At 38.7% G+C, this 23,362-nt stretch overlaps 1 protein-coding gene across 1 annotated transcript; it reads right to left on the reverse strand.

Moving 5' to 3' along the window:
* Window positions 1-76: 76 nt before the first annotated feature.
* CCDC82 (coiled-coil domain containing 82) lies at window positions 77-14,564 on the reverse strand. The gene is made up of 8 exons (XM_066570610.1): window positions 14,396-14,564; window positions 13,703-14,272; window positions 12,989-13,223; window positions 11,737-11,829; window positions 9,618-9,742; window positions 8,900-9,070; window positions 3,787-3,972; window positions 77-3,231 (listed from the first exon to the last, which is right to left on the reverse strand). Exons 2-8 carry the CDS (start codon window positions 14,249-14,251, stop codon window positions 3,166-3,168), a joined length of 1,425 nt encoding a protein of 474 aa, XP_066426707.1. The 5' UTR covers window positions 14,252-14,272; window positions 14,396-14,564; the 3' UTR covers window positions 77-3,165.
* Window positions 14,565-23,362: the final 8,798 nt, after the last annotated feature.

The raw sequence follows: 23,362 nt of genomic DNA on the forward strand, positions 1-23,362 counted from the left end.
AGCAGAATGGACCAATTCAATTTCCAATCAAACTGTATGTATTCTTGAAATATTACCTGTAATCAGCAAGCCAGAGTTTCACAAACTTATTCTTTATTTCAGTAGTGAATTGTTTAAATGTAGCAAAATGAGAGATCAACCATTCATTTAGACAACAAAATTTTAAAGCAAATTCATAGTCTTGAGAGTTTTCAGAAAATTCATACAGTAGCAAAAATTAGGACCAGTCAGGAAGGCTCTAAGAGGATATATTCCATTACATGGTACAGAACTCATTTCATAATGCTTTCCTTTGTAAGAATTAAGGTACACCAAATGTATGTAATGTTCTAGAGAAGTGAACCAGACTTTACAGAGATTTTATTAACAGAAAGAAGTGAGGTTTCAATAACTAAAACGGATATATTGAAGATGGATTCCCAAGTACTTTTAAGTTGATGGGTGTGTTCCCACCAATATTCCCAGAAGAATAGAGATGAGGGAGGAGAAGGAACAGAGAAGGAAACCTTCAGCTTTGGTAACCAGGGAGAGAGATATAAGACATACCAAACCTCAGAATTTAATGTGTCTAACTTACAGATAAGGTATGGAAATAATATCTTCAACATAAGTTTACTTGATGGCAAGTCTCAATCTGTTTACTGGGAAATTTCAGTACCACATACAGAAACAAGATATAAAAAACCAAAATCTTGGTTTTTTATATCTTGTTTCTGTATGTGGTACAAATGAGTACTGATGCTACCACCTTAGCCTAATAGCATTTAAAATATTGCTGAATTTCATGTCTTTAAAAAAGTAAAAGCAGTTAATTTCTCACAACGAATGCCAGAAAAAGAGTAGTGAATGATAAATCTAAGGTAGAATCTCTGTGTAAAAAGGCAGCAGATGTTCATTGTTAAGCAATACATCTGGCAGCAGTCGCCTACCCAATCTGGATATCTGTTCCCAGTAAAGTGGCAAAATAAATGTGGTGACTTCTTATGGACAAATCTATGAGAAATCAGGTTCCATTAGTTTGGCTGCTGAGAGAGTAACACATTAAAAAGATTCAGAGTATTAACAGTATCTTTCACTAAGTTGTTCAGCCACAAAAGACTAATAGAGTATGTGCATACAGCAAGATGTAGGTTTCAAAACACTGTGCCCTTAATTTTCTTAGGCAATATCTGATTCTTTTTATATGCAGCCCAAAATAGAGACAGAAACACTAAATAGTTTGGGTTGGAAGGGACCTTTAAGGATCATAATGGCCAGGAATATCTTCCAATATACCAGGTTTCTCAAAGCCCCATCCTGACCTAACCTTAACAGCCTTCCAGGGGTGGGGCATCCACACCTTCTCTGGGCAACCTGTGCCAGTGCCTCACAGTGATGGTGTTCACAGGGGTTCTTGGATGAGGGAAGAGACTAGGATCTGACTCCATGTTTCAGAAGGCTTGATTTATTATTTTATAATATATATTACATTAAAACTATACTAAAAGAACAGGATCTCATCAACAGGATCTCATCAGAAGGCCAGCTAAGAATAGAATCAGAAAGAATGATAATAAAGCTTCTGTCTCAGACAGAGAGTCCGAGCTAGCTGACTGTGATTGGCCATTAATTACAAACAACCAACATGAGCCAATCACAGATGCACCTGTTGCATTCCACAGCAGCAGATAACCATTGTTTACATTTTGTTCCTGAGGCCTCCCAGCTTCTCAGGAGGAAAAATTCTAAGGAAAGGATTTTTCATGAAAAGATGTCTGCGACATCTCACCAACTTCACAGTAAAAAATTTCTTCCCCTATGTATCTATACCTACCTTCTTTGAGTTCAAAACCTGTTGTCCTATCACTACAGGCCTTGGTAAATAGTCTTTCTTCATCTTCCTTGTAGGCCCCCTTTAAATACTTAAAGGTTGCAATATGGTCCCCCAGAGCCTTCCCTTCTCCAGACTGAACAACTCCAACTCTTTCAGCCAATCTACAGCCAGCCCTCTTATCAATTTAGTGACTCTCCTCTGGACTTGCTCCAGCAAGGAGGATGTCCTGTCTTTCCTGTGCCAGGACCCTAGAACTGGATGCAGCATTCCAGGTAGGGTTTCATAAGAGCAGAGAGGCAGAATCACCTCTCTCAGCCTGCTGGCCATGCTGTTTTGGATGCAACCCAGGACCCAGTGGGCTTTCTGGGCTGTGAGTACACATTTACAGCTCTTGTCCAATTTTTCAGAATGGGCAGTACCATACTTAAACCCTTCCAAAATCCTTGAAAATCTACTCTGATTTGGGTATCATGCAATTCTGGTAAGCCATGCATCCTGTTTCTGACTAACTCCTACTTTCTCTTAAGTTACACTGGAAGAATTCTTCCTTATCTTCCTTGGGCATATTAACCCATTCTCTTAGGACTGCAGTTACTCCAAGTGCTGCCATTATGTTTGCACAATGTAACCCGATGTTTAAAATCTCAGTAAATTGCCCCAGCTACTTATCAGAGACAGCAATGTGGGCCCATGTGCTCATTTAAATGGCTAAGCCAGACTCGGTCTGTATGACGCCCATACTGTGACTCATCACCTACTTTCTCAAGAGAGGAATGACTACTGTGCTGCAAATGCAGTCAGGACTGCAGAATATTTCCTCTGTTGCCTTGCAACTGTCTATACTGATTCGTCAGAGGAGAAATAGATCTTTGCATTTGGGTCCTGTTTGTTGTAACTATCATTCTAACTGACTGGACTTGTACATAATGAGCAATAAGGAAGGTAAGATGCAAGTCCTAAGTTCTGGTATAACAAAGCCTTACCTCTCCAAATATACCCACTTCAAAAGATCTCAGCATCTCCTGTGTTCTCTACAATGCAGCTCAATCTGACTAGGTGGAAGTTTTATTCCACAAGTAAATAGACATTCAACTGATATTTCTAACAGTAGGAAACTTAAAGTGATTAATGCAGTAAGACTGGAAGGACTGATGTGGTAAAACTTTGGATTTGTATTGACACAGCTGAGAAAAAAAGATACAGCACATTATCAAACAGTAATTTAAAGGCATATGAATTTACGTGTAACAGCCTACATAGAAATCTTGAAGTCCAGGCAGAGATAAAGTGCATGCAGATGAAGTAGGCCATTCACATTTTTAAAGATGTCTTTCAAAGAGCTGTGTGACCTCTTAATCAATTTTCTCTTCTTGGAAATTGTCTGCATCTTCCAGGTAATCTTCAAGATCATTGTATCTCTGTGAATGAAATAAAATTTGTACAATGTATCAATATTTAATAACTGTATTATGTAGACACTGCTTTTCTTGTTCAACACATGACCAAGCATGCCAATAACAATTTAGAGGCTATATCTAAAAGCATACTAAATGCACTTGTACTACAAATTGTCTTAAAATAGTTCATGAAGTGGTTCTGAACAGTTAAAAGTTCTTCAGTGTAAACAGAATTCTAAAATACTCTTGCTGTGCCTCATGTACATCTTTCCCATCTTTCCAAGTTACAGCTCAAGTTTGTTATGTTGCTGCTCTTAAGTGAAACAGGAGCCAGCCCACCACAGCCCAGAGATCACGCAGCTGTCAAAAAGCTTCAAGTCAAAAGCTGATACAAACTCTGTGTGAGCACAGCAGCAGACCACCGCTTTAAACACTGGTTCAGGAGAAATGGGGGAATGGTTGAACTGAGTTGTATTATTGATAAAAAGTAACTCAGAACTGATCCATTAAATCAGACATTTTATCTGAACTTACTTTCATCTGCTTGGAAAAGAATACAGGGAATAACAGTCATACCTTCTGAATCCACTCAGTCTCTTCCAAGTGGCTGAAAAGCCGCTCTACAGTGTCTTTGACTGGTTCATCCTCAACACCATCCAATTCAACAACGGAGCTGCAATCCATGTATAACTTGTACTTGAAGTGTTTCAAGTTGTGATAAACTCTTGTACGATTTGCACACACCGTACCAACCTTCAAAACCTAGGCCAGAGCAAACAAAACATTCCCTTGGATAGAACCATATTTATCTTTACAATATTCAGAATTGGTGGGCTAATCTAGTAAGATTTAACCAGTCAGCCCAGGAAATTGTTTGGAATAATGAAATAAACAGAATGACACTACATGCATAAAATTAGCACAAACCCATGTAGTTTTCACAGCCACAGCAGAAAGATTTTTGAGCAAGCAGACAGCCAGCAAATTCAAGCAATGGCAGCTTATCAGTGCTGTCTTCTTGCAAACACAATCATGTTTGTAATTGGTTGTATCTTTCCGATCTCCTGCTGGAACTTTGTTACAAAATCACCAACACTTTAGACAACCATCATATTGTGAAAGCAGAGGAAGAGGAATTATTTGCTTACTGAGGATTATTTGCTTACTTTTGCTTAATATGTAAGTACTTCCTAGGGAGAAGAAATACCAGTTTTAACATTTTGTAGACTGAATAATATTCAATATTTCTTCAAGAAATACATATAAACATATATAGGCATACACCTCACAGCACTTAATAAATGGAGAGGCTGAACTTCAAAAAAATGAAATCTGAACTTGAAGCTTTATACAATACAAACATTAATCTGCAACTGTCTGGCAGAAATAGCTAAGCTATGATGGTGCAGAAAATAAAACCTCTGCATCTCCCAGTTATTACCAGTTTTACCTCTACGATTTTCATGCAGAAAAGATGGAACTGACTTATTTCACAGTTTTTTCACAGCAGTATTTATAGGTAACCAAATGGTAAAATGTGCCTGCTTTGAGCCGATGTCTTGTGACACCTTTCCATAACAAGTATGTAAATGGTTAAAGTTCTCTGCATTAGTAATGCAAGCTACCTACAATTGCATTGTTGTTTTACATCACATGCAGATATATATAGATATATAAGAATCAACTAAATTTTAAGCAAGACTATTTCTTCTGAGCCACAAAAGTGATACCTTTTATTGCTAATAATCCAAATACTCTCAAATTACAAGCAGGTTAAGCTTTATTTAATACTTACAATTCACATTTTCAGGGAGCTTTTCTGAATGCATGACCAAATGTTTGCATCTGTGAGCAGTTCCCCAGACCACCTGACCTACCTGTGCAACCTAGCACTAGCTCTATCTGCCAACAATGAAAGTGACAGAAAAGTGCATTTTTAAAGATTGTGTAAATGGAATTTATATGTGTTTGTTATAGATTCTCCTAACTATATGATTATATCTTAATTTCTTAAACATATTAATGAGCAGCTCAGTGGATATCATCAGGCATAGTATCAGTTAAGTCAAAAGAGACACACTCGCTTGATCTGACCTACACTAAATTGTTATTAACTGAAATTTTAAACATTTTGAGATAAAAATGCCTATTACTATATTTTAAGTCTCTATGGATCATGTAAATGTTGTACCTATATAGAGCTCCATTTTCTAATATCCCCAAAACTGAAAAACTAAGGCTTGTATTTGGTGCTGCAGGTGCTTCTTAAGTGCAAGACCTACCAACTAATGCTGAGCCTTGATTAATTCAAATTTCCAGAAGCACCATTTCAAATACTGCAGCAATGAAGAACTGAGCTGCAGTGCTTCGTAGAGCATTACATGACTTTTCAAGTATCCCAAGCAATGAGGTGTGGCATTTGGAACATTATGTGATATAAAATAGGAGATACCATCTTACATCAAACTGGTGGCCCAGTTTTCTCCCTTGTGACAACAGCTAGCAGGAGATATGTAGGAAGTTTGTACAAGATCCAGCACAAACATTAGAATGATCGTAAGACTACTGTACATTTTCTAGCAGTCAAGAGTTAAGATTGTCTGTATCATCCCAAATACCATGTTCCATAGTGTGAAAGAACCTTCCCCAAGAACCTGTCTAAATTGTTTTGGGACCCAATAGTATTGTTCTCTTCCAAAATATCCTGTGGCAGTGAGTTTCACAGCTTATTTATGTGAGACTTGGAGAAATGCCAAAGGCAAATAGCTAAATATCGTATAAATATAACTATGTATTGTGTTTTTAAGCAAGAAAGATAGTCTAAAAATACAATGCTATTTCAGAATGCAGCTTTGGAAAGAATCTCAGTACTGTACTCTAATTTTTTCCCCTCACAGTTCTCAGTCCCTCTGTGTTAATGCTTAACTTATCTACTCAAGCTGGCCCTATCAGCCAAAGTTGTGTTAAATCACTTTGTATGGAATGTAGGAGCATGGCTGGACAATAGCACAACATGTAGTGACTGAATCCATGTCCTCTAAAGCCTGTTTATAAACAGAACACCAAGACTGAGAGTAGAAAACAGTTTATAATCCAGGTGACATAAGGAGCAAGGAAGTGTGGGGGACACTTATATCTCTAAACCTTGTGATTCTCCCTGATCAGGGGGAAATGAGAATTGGCACCTAAACAGTGAACAATCACTGCAAGCCTAAGCAAAATTGGAACAGCTGTTTCTCTTCTCTGTCTACTGGCAAAGCAGAATACTTCAGAGATGAGAGAAAAGGAAAGTTTTATGCAGAAGAAAGAGGTTGGAGGTCTGTTTTTGTTCTCTTCACATCCACTTTTCTCAGGTATTTTCAAACAAATCTATAGAAAATAGTCCAACTACGTGTTTCCGTTCAATCTGATCTGTCAGTGCTGAACTGCCTTCTCTATCAGTCAATTAGGCTTGTGAAATGGCAGTTTTATGCAGCTCCATGAGCCTCTTTTTCTTTCATATTTTTTTCTAAATTGGCAGGACAAGTTGCTCAATGCATTGCCAGCAGAGCTTTAAAGACAACTTGAGAAAAGTACTTTTAGCAGTCTAAACTGCAGGTCACCATAAGAACACAAATGTTGCATTACAAGACACTATCAAAAATGACTGGAAAGTGCTCAATTACTATCTCTCCTGAGCCTCCTTAACAGCCACTGAGCTATACTGAGCAGGCACATAGCAGACGTCCGCAGATGCTGGTGTACACAGGGTAAAAAGCTCTCATTTTGTACTGCTAAGCCGAAGAGGACAAAAATGAACTAGCAATTTAGTTCAGTATTCCATAGGATATTTCAAGTTTTTTCCAAAGTGAAAAATAGCCAACACTTTATGCAGGACAACATTTGGTCAGCAGTGAGGGAACTGCTACTGTTATTTCCACAGTTAAGCTGAAAGTTAGGTAAAGATTAAATTCTTGTGCTAGTTCACAAATTATTTCTGTTAGGTTAGGTAAGGCACATACTTCCCATGAAAATCTGAGTATTTTTAAATTAGTGATCTGTATGTAAGGAAGAATGCCTATGACAGACTGCAGTATCAGTGCTGAGATGATTGCAAAGGACTTACTGTTTTCCTCCAATAAACAGGATTAAAAAGGGGAAAAGCATTGCTGGAAAAGCCTAGCTTTCTTGACTATCATGCACATACACACTTTTCAAAACAGAATACCAGCAACTGCTGCTCAGAAGGGTCTGTAATATAAGAAAAACTCTGTCAAATATTTACAAGCTCCTGCATTACATGTACAGCCTGTATGATGACAAAATGATAATCATGGTGACAGCTCTCAATCTGTAAATTGAAGAATTTGCAAACACCCAAACAATACAGGTTTGAGCTTCAGTAAGTTATACTTCCTGTTTGGCAAGGGCTTCACTTTATTTTTACTTAAGAAATCCTATTATACCTCATTACCAAATATACTTAAAAAACCCCTGCTTCTGAAACTTTTTTATTTTCAACAAATACTGTGAGGAACTTCAGCTGTGTTCAAAAATTCTTTTACACTCGCAAATAAAATACCATCTGTGTCTCCTGAAAGGGAAGAAAGGCAGAACTTGGATATCAGCTTGGTAAAACAACTGTAGTGATATTTTATTCTTGACAAATCAAGTGCTTTGAATTTATCATAAGAGGTCGTGAATTGCATTACTGAAGGTCATATGCATACCTAAAAATCATAACAATTATGTGTAGCTGTAATTTTGAAGGGAAGATCTCTAAATATTAGAAATACCCAGGTTCTTGAGAGTCAAGGTTTTCAAAAGGCTCAACTGTGAAAAAAACTGTATTAGGCTATTATTAAATTATTTTAGGTGACTTATTAAATCACCTAAAATGACTGCCTAATGGAACATTATGTAACAACATGAAAGATACCTTTTAGTTAAAAAAATCTAATCCAATATGTTCTAGAAATGACAACTGAGGGAGAAATAGATGGAAGACTACCTAAATGGAAGTGTTCTCTAGTTTGGGCAAGTAATTCTGATAATGCAGTAATGGGGAAAAGGCTCTAATAAAATGTATTGATGTAGCTAGGAACAAGTTTTCTTGAAAGGAGATCAGCAAGTGTAAATGCATCTGAGATGCCAAGATAATTTGTCCTGACTGAATAGCTACATGGGAAATAGCAGATGTGGGAAAAACATCTGAAGAATGAAGCAATAAATTTTGACAAGGTCACACTTGGACTGCTAGAATGACCATTGCACTGTTTCACTCAGTGTTTGACCCTAGAGCAAACAAGAACTGCTGGCGTGCATGTGGACCCTCCAAGTGCTAGAGGCAGAGCAGGCACAGAATTAGTAAACCTAGCAACCCAATGCTGAACAAACCTTACCTGCACCAAAATAGAAAACACAATCAATCATACAATGGCAATGATTGTCTCTCATACAGAAAGCTACTTTTACAGCATTCTGACCACCAATCAATGCAAGATTCCTGCTGGGAAAGTCTTAGGGGCATTATAGGCACACACAAAAGTAAAGGAAGGGCTTTTTCATTAAGGGGTAGATGTGGGGAGGAAACAGCACAAGGGTCATTGTGATGCAGGCAAAACCAAAGGTCATAGAAAAACATCTGATTTATTTTGCTGATAAAAGAAAAACTTAAAAATAAAACTGAAAAATATAGTGCTGAAATTACCTGTTTATCACCTGACATGAAGTCATCCACTTCCAAAGTTTTACTATTATAAAGCCTTCCAGAGAGCAACACATTGAACTTACACCACCGCTTCAGCTCACAGGCCTGACAAGACATATTTTTTGCACTTTGCAAGCTTATGCGAACATCTGGGTAACAATCCACACGCTCCTGAAAAACAGATTCCAAATAACATTAAAGAACCTCTGTAAACTGAACGATGCCTCTAAGAGGCTGCTGAGTACTCTGTACTCACACAAAATCAGTCCAAGAGAAATGAAACAAAATTTCATTATTACAGTGATCATTAAATCATCACACCCATGACACTAATTCTCTTCTGATAATATACATACAACAACTAATTGCTCTATACTGACATATTTTTTGTAGTAGTAGAAAGTTCATGATGAACATACTGTTTACCTTTTTGTGGGAGGAGGAAAAAATCTTATTAGAACATCTAGCAAGTGACAAAAAAATCCTCAAATGACAGCTGCTGAAGTTAGCAGGAGACACATTCAGGTAGCTGAGAACAGATTCTGTTCTGCTACCTGAATGTTTGTCTGGTTATCAACGTGTAAAATATTTCTGATATTTACATAAGCACCAAAACAAATTATTTAAGTTAAAGAACAATAGTTGCTATTAAAAAGGAAATATAGTGATTGTTGCACCTTTACAGAGAATTTCAGCATTTAAAGTAGAATCTACATACCTTGTATCGATCCTTCCAGCGACTTCTACAGATTAAGTTCTCAAGACGAGGCTGAATGAAGCGGTCATCCAAATAATGAAGTGAGAGCAGCATCTCTTGTGCATACTTCTTTTGTCTTGTTCCATCTGTTCAGTGAGAATCATCACTAATATGTTGACCACCCTACGTTGTACAAGCTCTTTAGATAAAATTTTCAAGGACATTATGCTTCTGCATACTAAGAATTATGAATGATTTTACTAAACTGTTATTGAATACATTTGCTACCATTACCCATAAAAGTGATCCATGCAATCCATGCATCTTGCTAAAGGGATATATTTAATTATTTAAAAGGGGTAACAGAATAAACTCTACAATCAAGCCAAAAGCTCTCATCCCAAATGGAGATCCATTCACTCAGTCCTATTTAAAACAACAGAAAAGGAGGAAGCATGTGGGGGAATGTCATGCTTTTCAACCAACCTGTTTAAGTTGTTTGAAATGTATAATTAAAGTGGTTGGAATCCATGATAACAAACTGCTCTGAGCTACTCCAGAGCAGAAATTTTGACAACTGTCTTTGTCACTTATAAAGATCACAGAGAAACTGACCTTTACTTCACTAGCACAGTCAGATGCCTTGAGTTAGCCTAAGTACTTCCAAATACTCAAGCAAAATAAATAAAAAAGCATGAGGGTGAGTAAAACTACCACTATTACTGTTTCCCAAATACATGCTGGACTCCAGGAATTAAACAGGACTTCCCTAGATGGAGGCCAATGCACACTGCCCTGGAACCTCAGTGTGTACAGACATAAAACTTAGTTCAGCTACCCTCCCATACCTTCTAGCAAAACTGTTATCCAAAAAAAGGCAGACCTGAGAAGGACCACTGGCCATCCAGCTTTCTATATAAACATAGTTAATTATCATTATAGCCACCATAATTGGAATTAACTGCTTTTCCATATTCACTTTACACACATATTTGCAGTATGACCTTGAAGAGGCTGTGCTAGACAAAATCGCTCTCAATAAAAAGTGTGAACTCCAATACTATAGTACCTGTTCTTGAGAAAACTAATGAAGAGATTCACTTCCATTAACTCAGAACAATCCATTCTACATTACAAAAATATATTTTTGTAATGCTAGGCTATGTTCATACAGTGTTCATGTACAACCTCCAGCTCACCCACAGAGCTCATTTACTTCCAGCAACTTGGCAGTAAATTGTTACATTTTATTGAGCAGATATCATTTGAATTAGAAGGAAGCTATTACAACATTAATCTGGCAGTGTTTACTTATGACTTTTCAAAGGCTTGTTTTTACTCGTTGAAACAAAACAAACCAAACACCTGAAAGAACTAGCAGTGGTAGATGAAAGACATTTTTTAGCTCCAAGAGTATACAGCCTTTATTCTGAGGTCTGTGGTGTACTTCAGTTTCTGCATTCCCTCTAAATTCTTGATGACACCAAAACCTCCACTCTTGGCATTTCACTAATTCCTTCCATAATCTGACACTGAAGTCCTCTCCTTAATCCCATCTTTATAGGGCTTATGAAACTATGTATGAGGTTGTTATTCAGCCCCACTAGGCCAAATGCCAAGAAGCACTTCCTCAGAAAGAATAAGACAAGTACTGACTGCAGCTGAAGCTTATTTATCTGATGTGTTAAAAAAAAGGGGGAAAAATTATATAGAGTCATCTCCATAACTAAAAGCCTTTATTATCTATCAAATTCCTAAGAAAAAAAGCTGTGAAGTATAAGAGATGTTGACAAACCAGCTGTCCTTACAATGTTTTCATTGAGGTATCTGCTTTGAAATTAATTTGCTTTTCATGCTGGACAGGCTACTACTGATTAAGAACACAGAAACACATTCCTACATCTCAAGAAGGCATTTCAAGCCTTCTGTGCTCAACAATTAAGTCTACACATTTTTCCAAGATTACTGTATCATTTTCAGATAGAGATCCCTCTGCTCTCCCCTACCAAAGTTATATAGCAGGAAAATCACAGATTTCAGGACCCTCAGTTCTATAATCAGGAAAAACAACATTCCCTAGAACAAATGGCTTTGTATAACTTCGAATGCACTAATATATTATTTAAAGAAATTTACTTACCATATAATGACCTCAGAAAAGTGTCATCAATTGCATTTATGAGGAAAGCCTTCACTATTCTTTTGAAGTGTACATAATGATCACAGCGAGATACTGGGAAGAAAGCAATACAACCAAAATTTACCAAAAGAAGGAAAAAAAAAGTCATGTTAGAAGTCCTGTAAGAAGAATTCTTCTCCAGTATTGTAAGTTTATAGTTTTAAAATTATTTAACTATAGATTTAGAAATAATTTCAATGCACAACATACACACCCACAGGATTTTGCCTTAAAATTGTGTTTCTTATCCCAATGTTCCTACAGAATTCTAGCATTCTAGTCACATTTCTTCCAGCAAGAAGAGTCCACAGTAAGACCTACAAACACTAAGAGAAGTGAAGAATTTGTTCTACAAATAGCAGAAAATAATATAAGTCAGAGAAGACCAAGCTTATGTTGTGGTCATGGGTTTTTTGCTTGTGCTTTGCTTGTTGTGTTATTTTTTTCTTTCAAATATAATTCTGCTGAGGTCTTCTCTGGGGAAGAAATACCACAAATGCTTGTGACTACCTACAACTATCACTGACTGTCCAGTCACTACATACCTACTTCTGAACAACAAAATATGGAAGAAAATAACTTGCATAAGGTTTTGCTTCAAATCTCTCTGCTCCATCCAGAAACTGGTTTTCCTAAAAGAACAACTTGCAGAGTTTTCTTGCTCTGTATAATTCAGCAGAGATTGGCCAGTGAAGTCAGAAACCCCTCTAGAGCTCTGGTCCCAAGTCTTACCACCACAGAATAAAAATACATAAAAAACCCCAAAACAAAACAGAAAAACAATGAAACAAAAAAAAAAAAAATCCAAAGCCCCAAACCCATAGCAAGAACAGAATTTGGACAGATTAACATAGCTGCTGTTAGCATAAACCACAAGATTGTAGGATGAAGAATGATGCCTTCAGGTCTCCACAGGAATTAATGCATCATAGGCAGTCTACTTCATCCTAAATCAGACCAACTGAAAAAAAAATTGTGCAATAAGGTATCACTTTCTTCCTTCCAACTTATACCCTCTCTTTAATTAAATATTTAAAGACTGCAAAAGTTTACTGTGGAAATCAGAATCCTTTCATAATAAATTGAAAGCTTTCAGGTATCTGCTTTTAAATGTCATATCCTATTCCTTAGCATTTGTATTTAGCACATTAATTTTTATTACAGTACTATGAGCTAGTTATACATGAAAAATTATCACTAATTTTGATCTTACACTGTGGGATGTAGTGTGCCAGCAGCTTGCTGCTTGATGGATTTGGTTGCTTTTGATGTGGCTGATTTTCATTCTTCACATGCTCTGTGTTGTCAAAGTCATCACCATCATCGTTTTCCTCTTCCTCTATTATAAAATCTTTCATGCTGTCACTATCAGTTTCACTGCCTTCTGATGGTGTGAGGGGCAACTGACAGAATGGTTCCTCTTCTATTGCTGCTTCACCATTAGAATCCTAATTAAATTTTTAAAAGTACTTCAAACACAAGAATTTTCAGACAAAATGCTACATACACCAGCTAAGATTTTTGACCATCTAAAAACACCATTTGTTCAATTAACAAGAAAGCACACATTTCCAAAAAATACATAATTCTGTACTAGACAACAATTACGTTCAGCTTTAAATTAGCCATTTCCATGTATCTCCCTTCAGTCCACTTCTAGGAATTAAGCTAACAGATCTATAAGACTGACCCTAAGACTCTAATACTTCAGCAAGTATTCTGCTTCCTGATAAAAATAACGTGATAGATTATCAGCAGTTAATAGTTATTCAGTTAATGTGACTGTTAAAATATTACAGAACTACTAATTTGTCATGCATTCAAACACAAAAAATCCAACTGATTTGTACCTCTTTAACCTTTCCTGAGATTTTTTTTTGGGGGGGGGGGATTTCCTCCAATTAAATTTCAAAGGTAAAACCCTGACCTCACAATTTGCACTGCTGCAGGATCTCCGCGCTGTGCTTTTTCTTACAAGTTCCTTCAATTTTGTAAGCACTTTCTGTTTCCTGCTAGTAGAAACATTTTCTGTAGGGCATGTTTTATCAGGCTGCTGTTCTTCACAACTCTCATCGTCATCCATTATACAGCGGCGTTTGGCAGAAACCTTTCTAACAAGTATGTCACTGCCCTCGCTTTCATCGCTGTCGTACATGACAGAGGTGCTCAACCTCTTGCGCTTCCCAGGCACGACGCACTCATCGTCACCATCTTCTGCTACTTCCCCACAGCGGTCTTTCCCCTCCGGATCCGAAGGACTGCGCTGCACAGCGGCCGGACCGTTCTCATCTATTTCACTTTCGGATGTGGCAGACTCCTCCTCCTCCTCATCCTCAGAGGTGGCTGAGGATTCGTCATTGCTGTCCAGCAGTATGAGCGCCCTTCTAGTGCGTCTCCAATCGACTCGGGATCTGGGTGATGCCAGTTCTGTCTTATTTCTTGTTTCGTACCTTTTGACAGCTGTTTTTACCCCCATCAGAAAGCTGTAGCAACACACCTAAATATAAACCGGCAGAACAAAGCACTTGTTACACTGTGCTATTCAAAGGGGGGAAAATAAAAAAGGAAGTACATTTTGCTCCGCATGCTCATAACTTAGCAGCACCATTATGAGACTCACCGGGAAACCGGCACCGAACAGCACTCAGCGCGCACAGCAACTTCTCCAGAGGCTACACCTCGCTCAGGACGCGCAGAAGCGCCCGCGGCCGGCGTGGCTGCAGGGAGAAAGGATTTGGGTCTGGGGGGCCGCTCCCAGGGCCGGCTCCCGCTCCGGGACCGTTCGGGGCCGCTCCCAGGGCCGGCTCCCGCTCCGGGACCGTTCGGGGCCGCTCCCGCTCCCAGGGCCGGCTCCCGCTCCGGGACCGTTCGGGGCGCTCCCGAGCCTCGAGACACCCCAGCTCGCGCGCCGCCGTTTCCCGCCGCGCGCCGCCTCAGCCGCCCAGCGCGGGCTCCCGCCCCCTCCACTGCTTTACGCGCCGCGATTGGCCGCCGCGCCTGTCACTCATCCGGCCGCGATGTTTACGGAAGTGCGGTCACCCCGCGGAGGGGGTCGGGAGGAGGGTTTGTTTGCTTTCGCGCGCAGTGGCTGGTGATGTAGAGGTAGCGAGTTCGAGTCCTGCCTCGGCGCTCTCCCTGTGCCTTACCCGGAGGCCTGAGGCATTGCTGTCGTGTGGTGGTTTAATTGTTTGTGCCCGTCCTCGGTGCATCCCCGAGAAAAGTCTGCGTGGGCTTGTGGGGTACGGCAGCTCCGCAGCGGGGCTGGCAGGGGCCGGCCTGGTCTGAGGTGCTCCCCACCACAGGAGCTTCCCTCAGCAGCCGTGGGAGCAAACCCGGTGGGTTTGTGAGGGGTGCCTGAGGGAGCTGGGGGTGTTTGACCTGTCTTATGAATAAGAAGCTTGACTAGGCCAATATTCAAGCAGCAATCAATTTATTATTTAATATGGTAAAGTATGAGCAATAAAGTGCTGGGTACAGTGGGGGAAGTTTTCCCTCCAACTGCACACCGATAATTGATGGTTACAGGCATTTATAGGGGTACTCATCAGTTTTTTTCAACAGTTTCTATTTCCAATTTTTACTTATCAGCAATTTTTATTCCAAATTATTACATCACAATTCTATACACTATTATGATTTTAATTTCTCAAGATGTATTTTCAACGGAGTATCCCCAGATGGTGATGGTCCAGTTTCCGAAAGAGGAAAGACGAATCCCATCTGGTGGAGTCCAGCTCCCCAGATGTGGGTCCACCTTTTAATTGCAGAGACTATAAATCTCATAACAGTGATGTCTAGCTTCCCTTTGGTCGAAACCATAAATCCTTGAGGTGATGTTCATCTTCCTTTCTCAAACTGTTTTTCTCTGCTTCAATAAAGTGTGAGATAAGCATATTTCCTATATATATATTCCAAAGCTATAGTTTCAAGGATACAAGTAATATTCTAAAATTATACTTCAAAAGGTTATTATTGCAGAGCTTTTTTATGGATTAAATGCAAGCAAAAAGCAACATCCTTAACACCTTAATTCCAATGGTCTTAAATCAACCAGTGTTAATTGCAAACAAAAGATAGGTTCAAAGGCCTTTTTCCATGCTTTATTTTCAGCAGTTATTATTAGAATTTGCAACTATCCCATTGTCGATGTCCACACATTTCGCATTTGCAAGTACACACTTCGCCTGTTTGTACCTGACACGAAACACAGCTTTGCATCTCTCACCTGGAGAAAAGCGGGCTCGGGATGGTCTTATCGTTCTCTACCACTGCCTGAAAGGAGGGCGTAGCAAGGATGGGACAAGAAGAAATGGCCTCAAGTTGTGCCAGGGGAGGTTTAGGTTGTACATTGCGCAAAAATTCTTCTCTGAAAGGAGCAGGCTGCCCAGGGAAGTGGTGGAGTTGCTATCCCTGGAAACGTTCAAAAGGCGTGTAGATACAGCACTTGAGGACAGGTTTTCATGGTGAACATGGTGGTAGTGCTAGGCCAGTGGTCAGGCTTGATTATCCTAAAGGTCTTTTCCAGCCTTAACGATTCTACGGCTCTGTGAATAATGAGCTTCTGCTGGTTTTCTGCATAATGCATCTTTGAATAGGATGCTGGATGCTGTTCAGAACTAATAAGCTTAGAGATGCATTTTAATAACAAGATTCATGTCTTAAATTTTCTCTGCTTTGCTTGGTCTGTGGCAGAAAACTGCTGTTACCTTGGAACTCATTCTGCTGATATACTTTGGTACTCTTTTAACAAGGTTTTGTAATTGCTTCCACATATTTATTTAAAAATAGCTGCTAACAAAACCATAAGGAGAGAAAATCCTAGAAAGGAAAGACAGTTATTTCTCATCTTATTTACATAATGAATTTGATATGGTGAAAAGTGTGTACAGGTGTGTTGAATTCCCACCAAAATGTTTATATTGAAAGGATTATAATGGTTATAATTCAAGGATTATATTGCATTAGGGGATTTATAGCCTGGGCTGACATTTCTTTTAATTGCTTTACATGTAAAGCCAGTACGTGGATTTTCACATAAATATATGGATCAGAGTTTACCCATGATTTATTATTTTCTCCAAAGTGTGGTGAAAGTCAGCATTTTAGGGCGCTACTCTGTCCCTGGTCTCCATCATATTTCTTGCTTCCAACGTCGCCACCTTGTGACAAAAGGCATAAAGGAATCCTAGTGGTTTTATTCCTGTAGTACAGTGGACAGAAATAATGTAATTCCAATGAAAATATTGTATGTAACTAAAGAAAATATCTAGTAAATATGGGATTTTTTCCTACTTCAATGACATGAAGAGTTTCATTTATGAATACGGACGTCTGAAGGACAGCAAGAAGTTTTTACTATTCACAATACTTATATCCTGATGATTTTTCAGGTGAGCCCCAGTCCCAGGGGAGTTGACAGCATGGGGTCATGTGCGACCTTAGATTTTAGTAGCAGAATTCAGTCAAAAGACAGAAGTTTTCCATACAGACAAATTTTTATCAAAACTCCTCTCTAAGTATCTTAATATGTTCTGTACACATTAAGCAAACTCATTTGTCTCATAGAAAATAAATGCAGTTGATTTTCTTGTGTACCATAGTATTTTTCCTGACTTTGTGCAGTTACTATGCCATGTGATGGCAGCAGCATTTCCCCAGTACAGAGTTTTATATTTTACCAGGGTATTCCAGTCCCCTATAATTTTAGATAATAGCGAAATTATTATATTGAAACCTTTATTTTAAGTGGCAGCCCCCAGTAACCCCTTCTGTTGTTGGCTGCTTTAGCCACTGAGTATTTGCTTTGCTGCTTCTTAGCTGGTCTGTTAGTTGTCTGGCTGTTGCTGTGTTCACATTGCAGTTTCTGTGGAGCTTTAGCTCTTCTGGAGTTCAGTGATGTCCAGGGTTATATGAACATTCCTCCCACAAAACAGACCCTTCCTGCTTGGGGTATTTTCCTTTCCCTAAGGTAAGCAATGGGAAGCTCAGAGCCTGCAGTTCCCAGGGACTGTTTCCTGCAGCAGGGCAGCATTTGCAAACACCCCATGACTCCCAGGCATACTGAGCATTAGGCTGGCTCATGCCCAACTGGAAAAAAGAAAAAAACCAAAACAAATAAAACATCTTAAAAAGCTCTTTCTGACTTTTAAGCTTATGAAGAGGTTCAGTCTGGCTGGGACTGGCATAGGCAGTTCCTGGCAAAGTTGCTCTTGCTCTCTGACAGATTGCAATAGCTCAACAGTATGCTGAATCAGAAGTGGCAAACCACCTCTGAGTTTGACAAGAGGCTTAGGCAGTGGCACCCAGGACGCTGAGCTTTAATGTTTTTGAAATAAATTTTCAGCATTGCAGTTCCTTAGAAGGGATTTTTTACTGGTCACCAGCTTACATCACCAGGGACTCCCTGTCCCTTCACCAAATGCACTGTTCAGTCCATTTATGTAATGCATTAAATAGAGACATAAATTAACCACACAGTAACAGTTTCATCACCAGAAAGAGCTGCTAGCACTCATTGGGAGGTCCCCAAGTAAGACTATGCCTGAAGTGTAGAAATTGAATGTAAGGTTTTCTTCTTTTCATTTTTAAAATTCTTTTATTCTTTCTCTCTGTCTTCCTTGAACTCAACCTCATGCAGAGTACATGAAGAGCATATTACAGGGGACTCTCTATCTTGCGTTTCTCTGCCTCCTATTTCTTGTCAATGGAAGACCATCTCCCTAATTTTAGGGAGAATCCCTGCAAATGGTAGGCCTCCCCAAAAGCCCTTTTAGATGCTGGCTGACTTTGACCTGATTCTTGTCATTTTTTGTTATCACTCTGTAGTCAGTAGCAATAGATAAATTGACTTCAATTATTACAAATTTTTAAGTGAAAACGTTTTAAGATTCAATTTTCAAGAACATACTATTTGAAAGAACATACATCTCCATTTAGAAGAAGTATGTTTCCAAAAAAAGTTTTAAAAGTTTCCTGGAGCACAGTTTTCATAGTAATTCTAAAGCACCCCCGTCCCTCCCGCTTTTGTGAATAGTACAACTTTTCTCAGAGACTGGAATTAATTTCTGGACAGAAGCCTTTTTAAGGAATTAAATGGGGTTTATGAGATCCTTAATCCTGATTCTGGCTTTTTGTGTGGTGTTGAATTTCACAGAAAGTGAATTTCAGACAAAAGAGACCAACAGAGTTAACATTTAATCTCTTTTTGAAACACTGAGAGCTTTCTGGTCTTGTGAGATTTTGAAATGATGTTTCATACACAAAAGTTTTCTTTGTGAGTCTTGTAGGCTGGATCATGATTACTAGATGACTTGCATGATGTGGTCAGCAGTGCTTTTGGGAACTCTCATCCCTGCTATTTAAAAGACCTAATAGTTGATAACATGTGTAGTTTATCTTGCCCTTTGTATATGTAAGGTAAAATCTTTTATCTTCAGTGCCTGAAGTATATACAGTCTAATGGTAGGAGGGTACAAGGCTCCATGTAGTTAAGGTTTGTTATTACTATTTGAAGATCACCTCTCTTTTGATCAGTTTCACTCAAGTAAAACTCAGTTTATTCTATTTTCACTGCCTTAAGATTTCAGAAATACCTAGGTCTTTCAAAGACACATAGAGTATGAATTACATCCTTCTGTGTTGAAGTAAGAGACTGGGGAATAAATAGGATTTGATGTTTAACTGGTGCTGATATAAGGGTGAGGCATTCCTACAAAATCCTGGAGAGATTGTTTGAATGATCTCAACATTTAGATAATGCTGGCTGTAACTCAATCACGTTGATGTGCTGAATTTTGAGCAAGAGCAAACCAAGGCATAACTTACTTGCATCCCCAAGAACTATGTAATGAAGCTCAGCAGTTTTGTACATTGAGGGGCGGGGTATTTCATCCTACTTTCAGAGTTTTTCACCTTCATTTTAATATTTCCTGGAGAATTTACTTTGACTTTTGTGTGGCTTCTTTTCTCTTGGTCACAAGTCAAACATAAACTCTTGGCAGCATTTCTCTAGCAGGAGGTAGGGTCTTTTGCCAGGAGGAATGTGATGAGTCATGGTGCGTGACCGGAATAGCCGGGCTGTTAAAACTGAGAGTTGATGGAGTTCCACCCACAGAACTGTGCTTAGGTACTTGAATATGTTTGATCTGTGGCAGCAGAAACAAGAGACTCTGAGAATGAACTGTAGTGGCAAAAGCATTCATTTGCTTGTTAGTGCATGTGCACTAACTTCTTACCATGCTATATACCAGAGTCTCTGCACCTGCAAAAGCCTTTCAGCTTTAACTTAGCCTTCATTTTTGGCCTGGGTTGATGAATGGCTATTAAAAGCCTTCCTTTGTGTTTGCATTGCATTATAGATATAAAAAGTAAGTATTTAAGCTCTAATGAAGAGAACACCTGCCTGGTTAACCCAAGCTGCATGTACTGCAAAGAGCATACCAAAATATACACAAACAAACTGACATCCCTACGTTTCTTACTGTGTACATTTCTAACTTAATTGAGGGAATGAAGGTGACATAACCCTGCTTGTAAGGAGATGCAGTTTACATATTCTATCTGTAAAGGTTAGAAATCTGTTAAATCATTTGCGTAACAGCAAAGTCAGAATAAAGGATTGTTTCATCCCAGGGCTGATGGTGGTTCTCCCAGATTTACTGTCTGAGTAAAGCACCTTTCATGTGTAGGTGTTATTTCTGCTCAGATCGTTGGCAAAAGAAAGAGGTACAGGTGTCAGGACAATTGCAGACAGCTAGAGTTTAGAGTCTTAACCTGCTCCAGTGGAGCCAACAACAGAAGTTCAGCTGACTTCAGCCATGCAGATTCAGACCCTGAAAGATCAACACAGGAAAATGATGTGTGAAAAGGTATACAAGAGAAAAAGAGAAAGCAGGTTTCCATGGGTGTTTTTCAAAATAGATACATATTTTAAAATGTAATTTTAATTCTAGATTTACATGTTTCAACCATATGAAAAATGTAGATCACATGGACAGTTCTTTAATTGTTAAAATAATTAAAAGAGAAGATGGATTTTCACTTTACATATTCATCTCTGAAATTCTTTAATTTTTCTTACTATTGTGAAATTTGCACATCTGCTTTGGTTCAGTATTCTCCCAGCCTTCCCTGATACTCTTTTGTATCTGCTTACCACTGGCCTGTTGCACAGCAATACTGAATTTAGAGGGCTTATTTTTCATTGTTAAAATCTGTGACTCTTTCAGCATAATTGGAGGTATATATACAAAATAACAGTATTAACAACATGTAGGAGGTATCAAAAGTACCCAAAAGAAAACAGTAGACAGACAAGACAGACACAAATGCTAGTACCTGGTAAGTAATCAAATGTGTTCCTAAGCACAAGTCCTTTGTAAGTAAAAGAACTTCTTGTTTTCTTAAGAAGCTATGTTCATCCAATGTCCTTAGCATAGATATGGTCTTTGTCGACGCCAGATGGAGCAGTGGGGTTCTTCCTCACCCTAACTCTGTATTTAAAATTTACCATTCTCTCTACTCTGTGCTTGTTCTGTCCCTCCAGAAATAGCCTCTGAGTTCACACAAGCCCAGTTTACATGACGCTGAGGTTGGGATGTGGTCTCTGGTAAGCCAAAAGGAAAAGCCAAATGAAAGAGTGTTACACAAACCTCCTGTCTTGAAATTCTGCCTAGAAATTATCAAAACCACAGACAAGTAGACAGAGCACAGGATCTCAGCTGCTGAGGTCATCCACTTCCTTTGAGATTATTATAGATCAGAAATATTCAAACCTCTACCACCTTTCTCCACACATTCAAGGAGTATGTAGTCCCGAAAAGCAGCATTTGCAGCAAGGTGAAATGGGCCTGAAAGAAAGAAAGCCATTTACTAAGTAAGCAGTCCCAGACTGAATTGCCCCTGAACACTGTGAATGATGAAATAATTTGGTCATGTGAAAGACCTCAAAGACCTGTGCCCTTAGAGGTCTGGGCTAGATTTTTATCTTAGATTTCTTAGGCTAATGTAGTTTCTCAGTTCCTTTCCCATGACTTTTCTATTTCTGATGTTATCTAAGCATATGTGACATACTTTCCCATTCAGATCTAGGGGTACATAGTTCATTAACTGGTGTCTTATACTTTAGCCATACAACATGCTTAGGGATTGCCATGGCAACTTTTTAATCACATGAGGATATTGGGGGAGGGAAAGAAAGTTCTTGGTAGGGAGTGTTGGTAAAGTTGCTTTTATTAGATATGGATGTTTGCCAGTAGCTTAACTTTAAAACTAGTGCTGACTGTAATTTTCATTTGTTATAAGACTTTGGCATTCCCCTCCCCCTCTTGACTTTTGTGTAATTTGTCTTATTAAAAAAACATGATTATTATTCTTTATATTTTTCTTTTAAACATGATTATTTTTCTTTATATTCAAATAAAAGGTTTAAACAACTTATTTCTGTCTGAAATCTCTCTATCCTGCCAATGTATTGGTTATATAACCAATTGTGAGCAAAACTGGTCACAATGAAAAATTTACTTGAGCTTTCTGTGATTGGTTATACCAAACACTTTGGAATTTCTTATATTTGGATGTAATAAGATGCAATGACAGAGATTTTTGCCTTCACATAAGGTACCTCCTTCAGTAATAGCACATAACATATTTTGAGATGATGCTTTTCTTACAGTATTAATTTTTTAAATTTCCATTAAACTAAAGTACCCCCACACTTGAAGCTGGTAAAATGGTGGTTAAAATGGCATGTTAAATTCCAAGCATCACATTTACAAACTGCTTAATATTGTTTAAAAACAGAAGAGTGCAGAGCAGAACTCTAGAATACAATTGTACGACTGCGTGTTCTCTGTTTTGCCCACATACCTTGTGCAGCTCAAACCACAGTGGCCTGATGTTAGCTGCTCTCAGGGGAGGCACAGAAGGGGTGTTTCAGTTTCCACTCACTGTTGCTGTTCTGAGTAGTCATTACTTGTGTTAGAGAAGAACCTATCAGCTCAGATGTAGTCCTGCACTGTTGATTATTGTGAAAAGATGGTTTCTGTTCCTTTGAACGTATGATTTAAGGATGAAGAGACAGAGAGTGGATAATGGGAAACAAAGAAAGAACAGAGGGAGACAGCCAGTTATTTATGATTGCAATGACAAGTGGAGGTCACAGAACCACAGTTTTGTAAACAACATAAATCAAATCTCAGAGAACTTTGGAATTTGATTGTTGTTTTGGCTGAAAACATATCTGTGGCCTTAAGTTATTAAATAATTCCCTTCTTCCTCTGACAGTGCCAGGCAAGTAGGACCATGGGCAGTTATCTCAGCATTTTAGCTGGGAAGCTGAAGAAAGTAAAAGAAGTCAGAGAAGCACCTAAAAACTTAATACAGACAGGAGACCACTACTGTGCTTATTAAAAAAAAATCAGGCAAAACAAGCTTTGTTCACATATGCATTCAGGCAAACACAGGGTGACCACTTTCTCCATCTGAGCATGATTAAATGATTAGTGCTGAGAAATGTTTTGCAGCTGGAGAGATTTGCACTCTAAACTGGCTGTAGTTGCTGCCCTCCTTTAGACCCCCTAGGGTATTT

The sequence above is a fragment of the Molothrus aeneus genome, chromosome 2 (assembly GCF_037042795.1).
Source record: "Molothrus aeneus isolate 106 chromosome 2, BPBGC_Maene_1.0, whole genome shotgun sequence".
NCBI lineage: Eukaryota > Metazoa > Chordata > Aves > Passeriformes > Icteridae > Molothrus > Molothrus aeneus.

Bases quoted from the DNA above. Each gene is read 5' to 3' on its own strand.
- CCDC82 (XM_066570610.1), bottom strand. From the start codon at position 14,251: ATGGGGGTAAAAACAGCTGTCAAAAGGTACGAAACAAGAAATAAGACA. The intron at 9,071-9,617 runs GTATGTAGATTC...TCTGTTTTTCAG, and splicing joins GCTGGAAGGATCGATACAAG to GAGCGTGTGGATTGTTACCC. The intron at 3,973-8,899 runs GTAATTTCAGCA...GCTCTGGCCTAG, and splicing joins TCATGTCAGGTGATAAACAG to GTTTTGAAGGTTGGTACGGT.